The sequence below is a fragment of the Aotus nancymaae genome, unplaced genomic scaffold, assembly GCF_030222135.1.
Source record: "Aotus nancymaae isolate 86718 unplaced genomic scaffold, 86718_ANA_hifiasm-v0.15.2.pri h1tg000014l, whole genome shotgun sequence".
NCBI lineage: Eukaryota > Metazoa > Chordata > Mammalia > Primates > Aotidae > Aotus > Aotus nancymaae.
Window position 1 is genome coordinate 68,503,918 of NW_026988425.1, and position 12,111 is coordinate 68,516,028.

General features: G+C 39.1%; 1 protein-coding gene across 2 annotated transcripts in view; it reads left to right on the forward strand.

Annotated features, from left to right (window-relative positions):
• Window positions 1-12,111, forward strand: part of SV2C (synaptic vesicle glycoprotein 2C) — a 280,950-nt gene that overhangs the window by 54,105 nt on the left and 214,734 nt on the right. For both annotated transcript variants that reach the window (XM_012462138.2, XM_012462136.3), the window contains exon 2: window positions 372-1,052. In XM_012462138.2, coding sequence (XP_012317561.1) covers window positions 473-1,052 — 580 coding nt within the window. In that variant the 5' untranslated portion in view covers window positions 372-472. The remainder of the gene's footprint in view (window positions 1-371; window positions 1,053-12,111) is intronic.

The following is a 12,111-nucleotide window of genomic DNA, read 5'->3' on the forward strand; positions in this document are numbered from 1 at the left end:
GTTTTGCCTTTGCAATATTTGTATGTGTCTGTAGCAATATTATTTTTCTCAATTAAGTTATATGCTTGTAGCACTTTCAAAATGTGCTGGGTGTACTTTTAAAGATGCAAGATGCTCTGTTTTATTCTCAGGGAAGTTTCTGTGTACTATTACCCTGGGGGTGGAATTCCTTAACATAAAACAATAATGATAGCAGCGAAAACCCTAAATACTCCAAGTGTGCTGCTCACACTTAAGCAGAGAAGCAGCATAAAAAAAGAAAAAACTAATTCTGTGTGGTAGTTTGTAGGGCATTGAAAAGAGGTCAAGAAATAGATGGTAAAAAAGATATGGAAAGGAATAATAACCATCTCCTGTTTCTTCTTTCGCAGTTCTGTTTTGAACCCAAAGTGGATGATGCCATCAGAGCTGAACCACTGAACAAAGGCTGTGAAAAATTCCCATCTTCTAATTGACCATCAGTTGAGATAAGATGGAAGACTCTTACAAGGATAGGACTTCACTGATGAAGGGTGCCAAGGACATTGCCAGAGAGGTGAAGAAACAAACAGTAAAGAAGGTGAATCAAGCCGTGGACCGAGCCCAGGATGAATACACCCAGAGGTCCTACAGTCGGTTCCAAGATGAGGAAGACGATGATGACTACTACCCAGCTGGAGAAACCTATGATGGGGAGGCCAACGATGACGAAGGCTCAAGTGAAGCCACTGAGGGGCATGATGAAGATGATGAGATCTATGAGGGGGAGTATCAGGGCATCCCCAGTATGAACCAAGCGAAGGACAGCATTGTGTCAGTGGGGCAGCCCAAGGGAGATGAGTACAAGGACCGGCGGGAGCTGGAATCAGAAAGGAGAGCTGACGAGGAAGAGCTAGCCCAGCAGTATGAGCTGATAATCCAAGAATGTGGTCATGGTCGTTTTCAGTGGGCCCTTTTCTTCGTCCTGGGCATGGCTCTTATGGCAGATGGTGTAGAGGTGTTTGTCGTTGGCTTCGTGTTACCCAGTGCTGAGACAGACCTCTGCATCCCAAATTCAGGATCTGGATGGCTAGGTGAGTGTGTCAGAGTGTGTCATTGAGACCAACTCTGAAACTGGCTTATTTGTTAAGCACACTTAGCAACATAGAGAATAAATACTTTTCATCTAGAGCATTGCATTTTTTTCTAACAAAATTTTTATTACAAAAAAATTTAAGCATACGAAAGAATCAAAATATTTATTCAGTGAACACCTGTGTATACCTACCACCTAGATTCTGTAGTTAATATTTACTATATTTTCTTTATTATCTATCCATTCAATTTATTTTTATGCATTTCAAAGTAAGTTAGAGTGTGTTTTAACTTGTATTTTTATCATCGTTGCATTGGTTTCTCGTTTATTAAGTTCTGAAGCTACTCCCTTGGAAGTTAATAATGCTGTTATATTCAATGCAGCATTATTTCTAAATACAGAGATTAGTTCTATGAAACTCTGACAAATATGATTTCAAATTTTATGTGAATACAGTAGTTTAAATATTTTAGGACCCTGATAACTTTAATTTTTTCTATCATCTGTGTGTATGTTTGCTTAGATTTTCAATCAGCCTTATTCATAGAATTTTCTATAGTTGATTTTTTAATCTTTTTCAAGGTGTGTAACTTTGTGCCCAAATTAGAAAAACTTTATTTCTTTATATATTTTAAATCATATAAATATTTAAATTATGTGTGTTAAAAATAATATGACCTCTCTATAAAATATCTATGCAGAAGATTTGATTTTTGTTTTGAAGTTACCATGCACTCAGGTTCATATTTTTACAAAGCTGTAGTTAGCAATCTCTGAGTTTGTGCAAGGGAAAATAAGTAGGCAAGAAGCATGCATGCAGTGAAATATCCCCCCAGTAGTTTAAGGATCCACTGCAAACAGTTGGTATAGAAAATCAGGAGGATTTCCAAACTGCTCTTGCAAATCCTGCTTCAGAAAACACGCTTATGTGTCTATTAAATCTATGTGTTTCAGAGTCTATGAAAGAAAGTAAAAATAGTATCTATGTTTCCATGGGACTTCGTTAAACTAAAACTTCAAAAACAAAAGTATACAATTCTTTTTGTGGAAACCTAGTAACTTTGTTGAGTAATGTTATTATCATTGATGTTGAGAAATTTTCTGGGTGATTAAAATTAAATGCCATATCCTAACTTGCTCTATGACAACACAAGAGAGGCAATCATGGGTGAGAAAACGATATACATCTTTTTATTCCTTTAACACTTGTTTCTTTTATATGACCCTCTCCTAGTATTTGTTTCTTTATACTTAGCTAAAAGAAATGGATCCATAAAAGTAGATTGTGTAGGTTGAAGGGGTGGGAGTCAGGAGCATATTATTTTGCATATTTTGCTGGTACACTCATTTGTGTGTTCCACTATCAAACGCAGATATCACCGTGCTTCAGAGGAGGGTCGTTGGTCATTCGTCAAATTGACCATCTCAGCAGATCGGTTTTGCATCTAGCTCTGTATTTCATTTTTGTTTTTTTCTTTTGGTGAGCAAGTATATCCAACTGTAAGCCTAGACATCAAAATATGTATTGAGATTTTGCTAAAGGAATGTATCAGCAGAATGTATAAAGAAGATAGATCCTTAGAAATATATCCTCACAAATAATTAATAATTGCCAGCTTACATTTAGAATAAAAAATAAAAATATTTTAATGTTATGATCCTGCCATTTATACTGGGAACCCTACAGAAAAATCTAAGCCCAACTTGCCTGTGTGCCTTTATCTTCTTGGTGCTGTATGAAAGCACAGTATGACATGGTTATCTTATCAAACTACCCTCTAAACCCAGAAACCCTGGTGAGGTTACCCACCCCCAGGTGGCATTTAGAAGTGTAGATAATGCTGCAGCACAATTGGAGCCCAGGTATTCTCATCTGTCCATAAATGTTGCCTGCTTTAGTGAATTAAAAATGTGTCCCCAGGAGTGTATAGTTTCACTCAATGTTGTGAGTCCCCAACAGGAGCATTTTAATGGTTTCATAACTGTGCCTTCCAGACTTGCATTTCAATTATTTTGCCATTGTAATTTCACTCATAATTGCATTCTTACAGAGTCTTTTAGACAAGCATTTAAATTGTTTTGCCATTTTCATTTCATCAAATAATAGCTTTGTATTATAATTACCACACTAAGTCATAGCAATAGGATCAAAATGCAAGAAAGCAGGATGCATGACCCATGTTTGGTGGCATTTTGAGGATATAGATTTGCAAAATAATTTCTCATTTGCTACCAAGCATTGTGTCATTTTCCTCAAGGAAGACCAGGAACAAAAATATGATCCAATTTATGTTTTAATTATTTGGGAGATTGAGCCCCTCTTTGTGTTTGCTAAAAGATTGACTTAAAGGTAGCTAAGGGCATACAGTGTGTGCCTGTGTCTGCGTGTATGGTCTGTGTGTATATACAACATTGTTAATTAGGCCAGAAGAAGTTAGAGTAAATATTTAATTATCTAATGAGCTGCTCTTTGGAAGAACAAGGGCAGTCACTTTAAGGTAATCTGTTCTCTATTGCTAAAGTCAATTTATTAAGCACTTATTGTGTGTAAAGCACAGTATTTTTACAAGAATAATAGGACAAAAAAAAGAGAGAGAGACAAGATTTTTCTATCCAAGGAAGTTATAGTCTAACATGGAGAAATCACAAATGGGTAGATTGCCAGTGTAGATACCCACTATCAGTAGCTGTAAGACAAGGGTAAATAAAGGGACTTCGAGCAGAGAGAACATGCCACAGGGTAAGGCGCTGCCTAAAGCAGTGGAGAGAAGGAATGGATTTCAGAGCTGCTCCAGAGGTAGAGTCAGCAAAGATTTGCTCACTGATCAGCTTGGAGTGGGGAGGAGGGGACCAATTAATGAAATAATGGCAGTTCATTAAATTAAGTAAGGCAGAGTATAGATTTTAGCAGGAGAGAGAAAGATGAAAACGTTTGGCTTGAGACCCTCTCATTCTGAGGTCCTTGGGGACAATCGTAGAGGAGTGCTAATGGGCTAGTCCCCACGTGAGCTGAAATGCCCAGAGATTTGGAAGCCATCTTGTTTAAGACAACACTGCCAATGACCTTAACCAGGGAGAGAATGGTTTCCTGCTGAATACTATTTATGGAGCTGGGGGTGGAGGAGGAATCATTAGGAGGCAAAGGAGCAGCCAGAGAAAGAGGAGCAGTCAGAATAAAGGGTGGTCTGGAAGTTGCTGGAAGTAGGAAGGGACGTATAGGTTTCAGGTGCCACAGTCTCGAAGTAGAGGCTAAAACCTCTCAGACCTGGCAATTAAGAGTTATTGGCTGCTGCAAACAGCTCTTAAGATGAACACAGTGAGCACAATAAACACAATGAGCCAGACTAGGAAGGTTTTAAGCCTTTGTATTAAGTGAAGTGAAAATGTGTCTTCCGGATTCCCAGTCCCTGGTCACCAGACAGGGTTTTCCAGGACATCGGGCATTCTTCCCTCCCATTTGCTCTGGCATAGAGTGATGCTGTGGAAGTAAGCCCTCTCGGGCCACAACTGACTTAGCTTTTTGTCCAATGATTGTTGAGGGGGGCAGAGTTGGTTCTAAGATTACCCATAGGCAGGAAGGATGTGCAACCATTTTCAGCTCAGCCCTACTCTGACTCTAGCCCAGTAGAGCAGAACAAACAGCGTGCTGGCGCCTCTTCCCTTGCATCAAAGGGGTTGGCCTCCCGCTCACTGGCTTATTTCCTTCTAAGACCCACCCAGTGAAGCAGAGAAATTAATAATTATTGGTTCAACTGCTTTATTGCCGAGGGTTAGGAACTAAAATATTATCACAGCCAGGTGTTGACTAATACAAAATAGATGAAAAGCAACATATACTAACCCAAAATGTACTTTAATAACTAAACCTGAACGAATTAATAGTGAAGCATCCTGTTTTTCTTTTATCCTTTTCAGAGCAAATATCAACTGCTACCCCTAATTCCAATATGTGTTGGTAGTTTCAGGACAGGAGTTTTAGTAGCATCAGCGAGACAGGGCCAGATTGCTTTGGGAAGAAACGTGAATCTTGTTGAGAAAAGTGGAGATAGCAAGAACATTTCATTCCTTAAGCATTAATTGAGTACCAACTCCAAGGCAGGCACCCAGCAAGGTACATTAAGAGGATGTTCTGATTAGTATGTTGTGATCTTTGTCATTCACGAACTTTTTTTTTTTTTTTTACAATGTGACAAATACACTTGTGATAAATGTTTGTGCTTTATGTGGGTTTTTTTTCTATGACAGAAATATTGAATAAAATGCTGTAGGATTGCTGAGGAGGGAATGACTAAGTTTGCCTTTGGGAACTGATGAAAACCCATCTAGGAACTGACATTTAAACAGGGTTTTGAACCATGGTACATATATACCTATGTAACAAACCTGCACGTTCTTCACATGTATCTCAGAGCTTAAAATTTAAAAATAAATAAATAAATAATATAAACAGGGTTTTGAGAGCTGAATAAGAGTTTACCAGGCAGATAAGAGGAAGAAGGGCACTTCAGGAAGATGTTATAATTGCCCAGTAGCCTGGGCTTGGTAGGCAATTATGTTGAACTTATGTGTGGCAGAGGTAGAAGTGTTGGAGCTGACAGGTCACGCTGTGGATATATTGTGAAAGACCTTAATGCCAAGACAGGGGTTGGATTTTATCATTAAATCATTAGACCTGTGTTTTAGAAAGCTACCTCTGGCAGCAGTATGGAGAGAGAATTAGATGGGAGAGAGACTTAAAATGTCAAATGGACATGGACTTCAAGCCACTTATTTGTGTGACCATTTGCAAGTAATTTAAATTTCTCTGTGCCTCAGTTTTCATATCTGTACATTGGCAATAAGAATACCCAATTAGATTGGGAGGATTAAATGAGATAATGTATGTATAGTTCTTAGCAGAGCATTGACTATATAGAAAACGCTAATAAATGATAGCTGCTATAATAATTAATAGAAGTGTGAATATCAGGAAGCCCAGGCAAAACATGACAAAATCCCGAACTGTATCAGTTAATAGGGTGAGAGAGGCATCAGAATTGGGAGCATTTCTGGAAGAGAAATGGAAAAATTTTATGAACGAGAAAGATAAATAGGTAGTTGAGGATGATAGCCACAGGATTGGGCAGGTACATGGGAGGCAGAGCAGATGGAGAGGCTAATGAAGTCTATTTTGGAGGGTGTTAGTCTGCTAGGTAGACTGAAAAGGGAGGTTTAACCAGAGAACACAGCTAAACAGGAGGCAGATAATGACTAACGAAGATATCAGGCAGCTTAGCAAGGGGTTAGAGAGTCTTCTGGCCCCAAAATAACTAATAACCAGAAGTAAATTCCTCTGTATGACACTTTTAGATTTTGTAATTAAAATATATATATATATATTCTTTTTTTTTTTTTTTTTTTTTTGAGACGGAGTTTCGCTCTTGATACCCAGGCTGGAGTGCAATGGCGCGATCTCGGCTCACCGCAATCTCCGCCTCCTGGGTTCAGGCAATTCTCCTGCCTCAGCCTCCTGAGTAGCTGGGATTACAGGCACGCGCCACCGTGCCCAGCTAATTTTTTGTATTAGTAGAGACGGGGTTTCACCATGTTGACCAGGATGGTCTCGATCTCTTGACCTCGTGATCCACCCGCCTCGGCCTCCCAAAGTGCTGGGATTACAGGCTTGAGCCACCGCGCCCGGCCATATATATATTCTTAATACAGTCCTCTTTAAAGCTCCCCTTTCTCTTCAGAACCAGTGGACATATTTAAAATTTGGTCTATATGCTCCTCCAGACATGCTAATTAGAGACGCTTGTTCTGTGGAGTCCTCTTTGGAGCTGCAGTGGGAGTGGGGAGGAGTGGTGACGGACCCCTTCTGCATCCCTTCCCTCTGCTTCATCAGAGCAGGCTCAGATTCACCATTTATGTGCATAAAGGATTCCATAGATAAACAACAAAATATTTTAACATCTTATGTGGAATATCAGCGACTTCAGCTGTCACACTGGTGTTACAGGTTCAGTGTTTGATGAAGTAGTGTTATGAAGTAGCCAGGATGTGTGGGGGCATGGCCCAAGACCCCGAAAGAAAGATTGAGATGAAAAAGTTTGGCTTCTATTACCAGGGGGATCATGATATTTCCCAGCTGTTGGTTCCTTACTGACTTAGGCAAACCCTGTTATTTTAAAGATGAAGTTAGGAGACCTAGAGAGTTCAGTTGACTTGCCCGATCTGTAGCTGGGTGTTAGCTGAGGCAGACTCTGGAACACATATACCAACTCTTAATCCTATGTTCCTTTCCAGTTCCCTAACATTTTCAATTAAAGCCCTTTTAATGGGAATAACCCCGAGAAGAACACAAGGCTCTCCATTCCTGGTGAAAATACACCACTCTGGTATGTCAAGCAAGATAAAGGTGATCTGGAAATTCACTTTTTGCTTGTGAAGTCTGACTGAGTAGTCACCTGTTGAACTTGTACGTTTTTCTCTGCTTTTCAAAAACCTTAATGGAAGATATCACCTGTTATTTGTTTTGTAATTATAAACTGTACATAATGGCAAATACATGGTCACAAATGAGAAATTTGGTTGCCTTGGAGAATTAACCTATAAAATTAGCCCATAGTGCAAAGTCATCTTAAAGAGGCAGAGTAGCAGAAAAAATAAAGGAAGAGAATGTAAGCCTCACGGGAACCAGGGATTTTGTCTGTTGTACCCTACTGTGTCCTCCTGCCCAGACCAGTGGGTGGTACATAATAGGATCTCCGCAAATATGTGTTGAATGAATGAATAACAAGTCTCTGAGATCTTTAACACTTTGAAAACTAACTGAAGATATGAACGTATCTAAAGTAAGAATGTATTATTTTGAATTGAAACTCAGTAGAGGAAGAATACCAAAGAGAAAGTCATACATGCAGAGGTCGGCAGTGCCCTTCCAAATAGTGCTTAGGGTTGAGGTGCCCTGACCTTAAGCTTTGGCCTATCTATTTTGGGGCCACATATATCCCTATTGTAGGGAAAGATGCATTAGGCATCCTTGGCCTGGAATTAGTGAAGACATGGCTCCTGCAGCAAAGACCTCTCATTCTCATTCCGTGTTCCAAAGCAACTTGAGGATTTCAAATTCAGCTTTCTCTCGAGCTTGCCCGTCAGAAATATGCTGGCCAAAGAATCCCAGTTTTCTTGAGAGTCCTGTTTTTTATTTTAATTGGCCAACTGGCATTCTGTTTTTTTCTATCAGTCATGGTGAGGCTGGCCATTGGGAGTCTGCTTCTAAGAGAGATCTGTCCTTAGTGTGCTGATATATCGGGTTTCTGAACATACAAGACCAGGTCCAAACCAGTCTTGCATTCTGGGAGGCCTACTTGGGTGTTCACCTAGGTTTCCTGGAAAAATATTCCATCTTCATAGATACTATGAAGTTTATATTTTCTGCTACTCTGCCTCTTTAAGATGACTTTGCACTGTGGACTAACTTTATAGGTTAAAATAGATAGAGCATGTTTTCAACCTCTCTTTCTATAGTTTTTTGTTTGTTTGTTTGTTTGTTTCGAGATGGAGTCTCACTCTGTCACCCAGGCTGGAGTGCAGTGGCACAATCTTGGCTCACTGCAACCTCCGCCTCTTCAGTTCAAATGATTCTCCTGCCTCAGCCTCCCAAGTAGCTGAGACTACAGGCACACACCATCACACCTGGCTAATTTATATATTTTTAGTAGAGATGGAGTTTCACTATGTTGGCCAGGCTCGTCTCGAACTCCTGACCTGAGGTGATCCAGTCATCTTGGCCTCCCAAAGTGCTGGGATTACAGGTGTGAGCCACCGTACCTGGCCTCTAAAGTTTTTACGTGGATGCTGGAATTCTTTGAAATACACAGAATTAATTCCCCCATGCCCCTTTGCTTTGTTTGCCACTTCTAGAAAGGGTAGTTTCTTTGAGAGAAGACCTGGATAGTTATGGCCTGCACCCTTATTCCTTTAGGGTTTAACAAAAGAACAAATATTCTGTTGGGATTTTCTTTAAAATATCTGCAATATTAGCTAGAGTTGGCTGGTATATTGGGTGAAAACAGAGATAGACCAATAACATCAAAGGATTAAAAAGACAATACTTTTACATACAACTGGAATTTTACTTTTTTCCATTTTTATAAACTCTTGAAAGTTTTAAAAATATTTCTAAATCATTCTAGAATAAATATAGATATTTACAAATTTGGGATATATTTCTGGATAGAAATGGAGTAGTGGTTTTTGTTTTACTTTGTTTTGCTATCAGCTGTACCAAGTCAGACTACTTGGCATTCCTGTATCTTCTATTGGTAGCTGGAATGTCCACTCAGCCAAAATTTATTGAGTGTCTACTATGTGACAAGCACTGTTTAGACTCTATAAATATAATAGTAAATAAAACAAAGTATCTCTAGTAGACCTTGAGCATGTTTTCAACCTCTCTTTCTACAGTTTTTACTTGTATGCCCGAATTCCTTGAAATATACATAATTCATTCCCCCCATACCCCTTTGCTTTGTTTGCCACTTCTAGAAAGGGTAGTTTCTTGAGAGAACACCTGGATAGATAATGACCTGAACCCTTATTGTTTTAGGGATTAACAAAAGAAGAAATATTCTGTTGGGCTTTTTAGCTGCTTTATTGAGATATATCTGGGTCTGAAAACAACCAGCTTCAAGCTTCTGAGACTTCCCTTTGTTAGTTTCATTGACTGTTGTTTTCTACAAGACTGCAGGCGGAGTGCAGTGACCGGCTCACAGTGCATTGAACCAGTCTTCAGAGTGTGTCAAACTCCTGCTCAGCGCTGCTGGGTTGACCAGCATATCCAAGCTGATGACAAAGAGTGACACAGAGTTTTCCTCTTTTAACCTTATTCCAAATTTTTGATGATGTGGCATCTGAGTGTGGCCTAAATTTTAAGCTCCATTAAGCTTTTTTCCCTAAACGTGTACACTGCAGACTTCAGGATCGGCAGCTCTGTGCCCTGCCCAATCTCTTTGTCCTCAGCATCCATGTCCGTATTTCTCATGGAACTTTATTCTTTGTTGTGTACGCACCCTCTGGCTCTGTTTAGCCTCTCAGGCATCACAGTGATCCTAATTGGAATTAAAAAGTTATTGGCTCATGGAGCACATCCTGTCTACCAACACTAGCAAAATCTTATTTGGATTCATTATTGCAAAATTGGAAAAGAAGATTCAATAATTTATCGCCATTACGGTCCTGGATCTTATTTCCTCTTGCCTTTCAAATTCTCCTGGGAGGAAAGAGGTTTCTGACATCAGAGCGGAGTTGAACCAAGCAGCCTGAAAAGACTCCTTCATCCAAAGAGTCGGATTCACTTTCACAGGACAGAAAATGAACAAAAATGCCCTGTCTCATTCCTGAAACTTGCCAATAAGTAGCATTCTAGGACAGTAAGAGTTTGATAGGAAAATATCCTTCTGCCACCCTGAGGGTCATGGAGGGTTTTCCATAACAGCTCTGAACCTGCAGGCAGATTTCTCTATTCCTGCACTCTGAATTTCTGTATCCCTATATCCTAGAACACTCTAGGATGAGGATTCTGATAGGAATCCTCACTAACACTGACACTGGCCTTACATATATTTATCCAGTCTGGGACTCTACCTAAAGTCACTAGAGAACTTGCTGATGTGTTTTCAGGTTGGAGAATTTGTTCATGTGGACTTCACTTTAAATAAGGCAATTGTAGCCTAGTATGGTGGCTCACACCTATAACCTCAGCACTTTGTGAGGCCGAGGCGGTCAGACCACTTGAGGTCAGAAGTTGGAGACCAGCCTGGCCAACATGATGAAACCCATCTCTACTAAAAATACAAAAATTACCCAGGCATGGTGGTGTGTGCCTGTAGCCCCAGCTCCTTGGGAGGCTAAGGCAGGAGAATCACTTGAACCCGAGAGGTGGTGGTTGCAGTGAGCCAAGATTGCGCCACTGCACTCCAGCCTCAGTGACAGTGCAAGAGTCCATCTCAGAAAAAAAAAATTTAAATTTAAAATATTAAAAACTGAAAAGCAAATAAGGCAATTGAATTATTAATCATCTAATAATTGGATCAAGTCAAATACAAATAATACAGACTCATAGGTTTGATTTCAGATTATCAATATGCAATTCTACCCTTTCATGTGAAATCTAAGTATCCTCACATAAACAAGAGCAAGGGCCTTTAAATGGTCTGAGCTTCCTGCTGAACACTTCAGTGTGAGAAACTGTTCATCACATTCATCTCAATGGATTCATCCGATAAATTACTGATTAAGTACTTCTAACAAACATATTTGCAAACCAACATTTTTACCATAAATTTAGAAATTTGTTTTTGGCCTCTAAGACTGTGAGAGAAAAAGTAAAAGAAGCAAACAGGTGTAGTTCTTACCTTTAATTTCAAAATTGAGGTCTCTAATCAAATTGAAAACGATGAGGAAACAATGAGTTTTTCCAATTAAAATTTTTTTTACTCTGAGGAATTTGCTTAAAAATAGAATTTAATGATCTCTAAATTATTTTCACATCTCTCTGTTTTGATCTTGTTTAATGTGCTTATAATCATAACTGCAATTATTATGTAAATACAGTTTAGTTCATCTTTACTCACTTCATATTATTTCACATAAAGATTTTGGAGAATCAATACAGTTTATTGTGGGCATTAGTGAGTGTATGGCCATTCATAATTCACTGTTACAGCACCTCGCTTATCCATCCTGTTACTGAGCATTTGAATGTATCCAGTTCTTTGCTTATTCTACGAAAATAATGCTCCAATTAATGTCATCATTAAAATTACTCTTTTGTTTGGGACATTTAGTTGGCATGTTTTTCCCAAAGCAAAAATGAAAGTTACTAAGGAGTATATGATATTTTAATTCCTTTTTCAAAAACATTAACATAAGTAATACTAAAAGAAGAAAATAATATGACAAATATTAAATGAAGTTGGAAATGCCAGACAATACAGGCCCAAGGAATAGTCAAGGCTGAGTAGGAAGTCCTTTGCATATTCTCCAATACGGTATCCCTTCAACTTCTTCTTAAG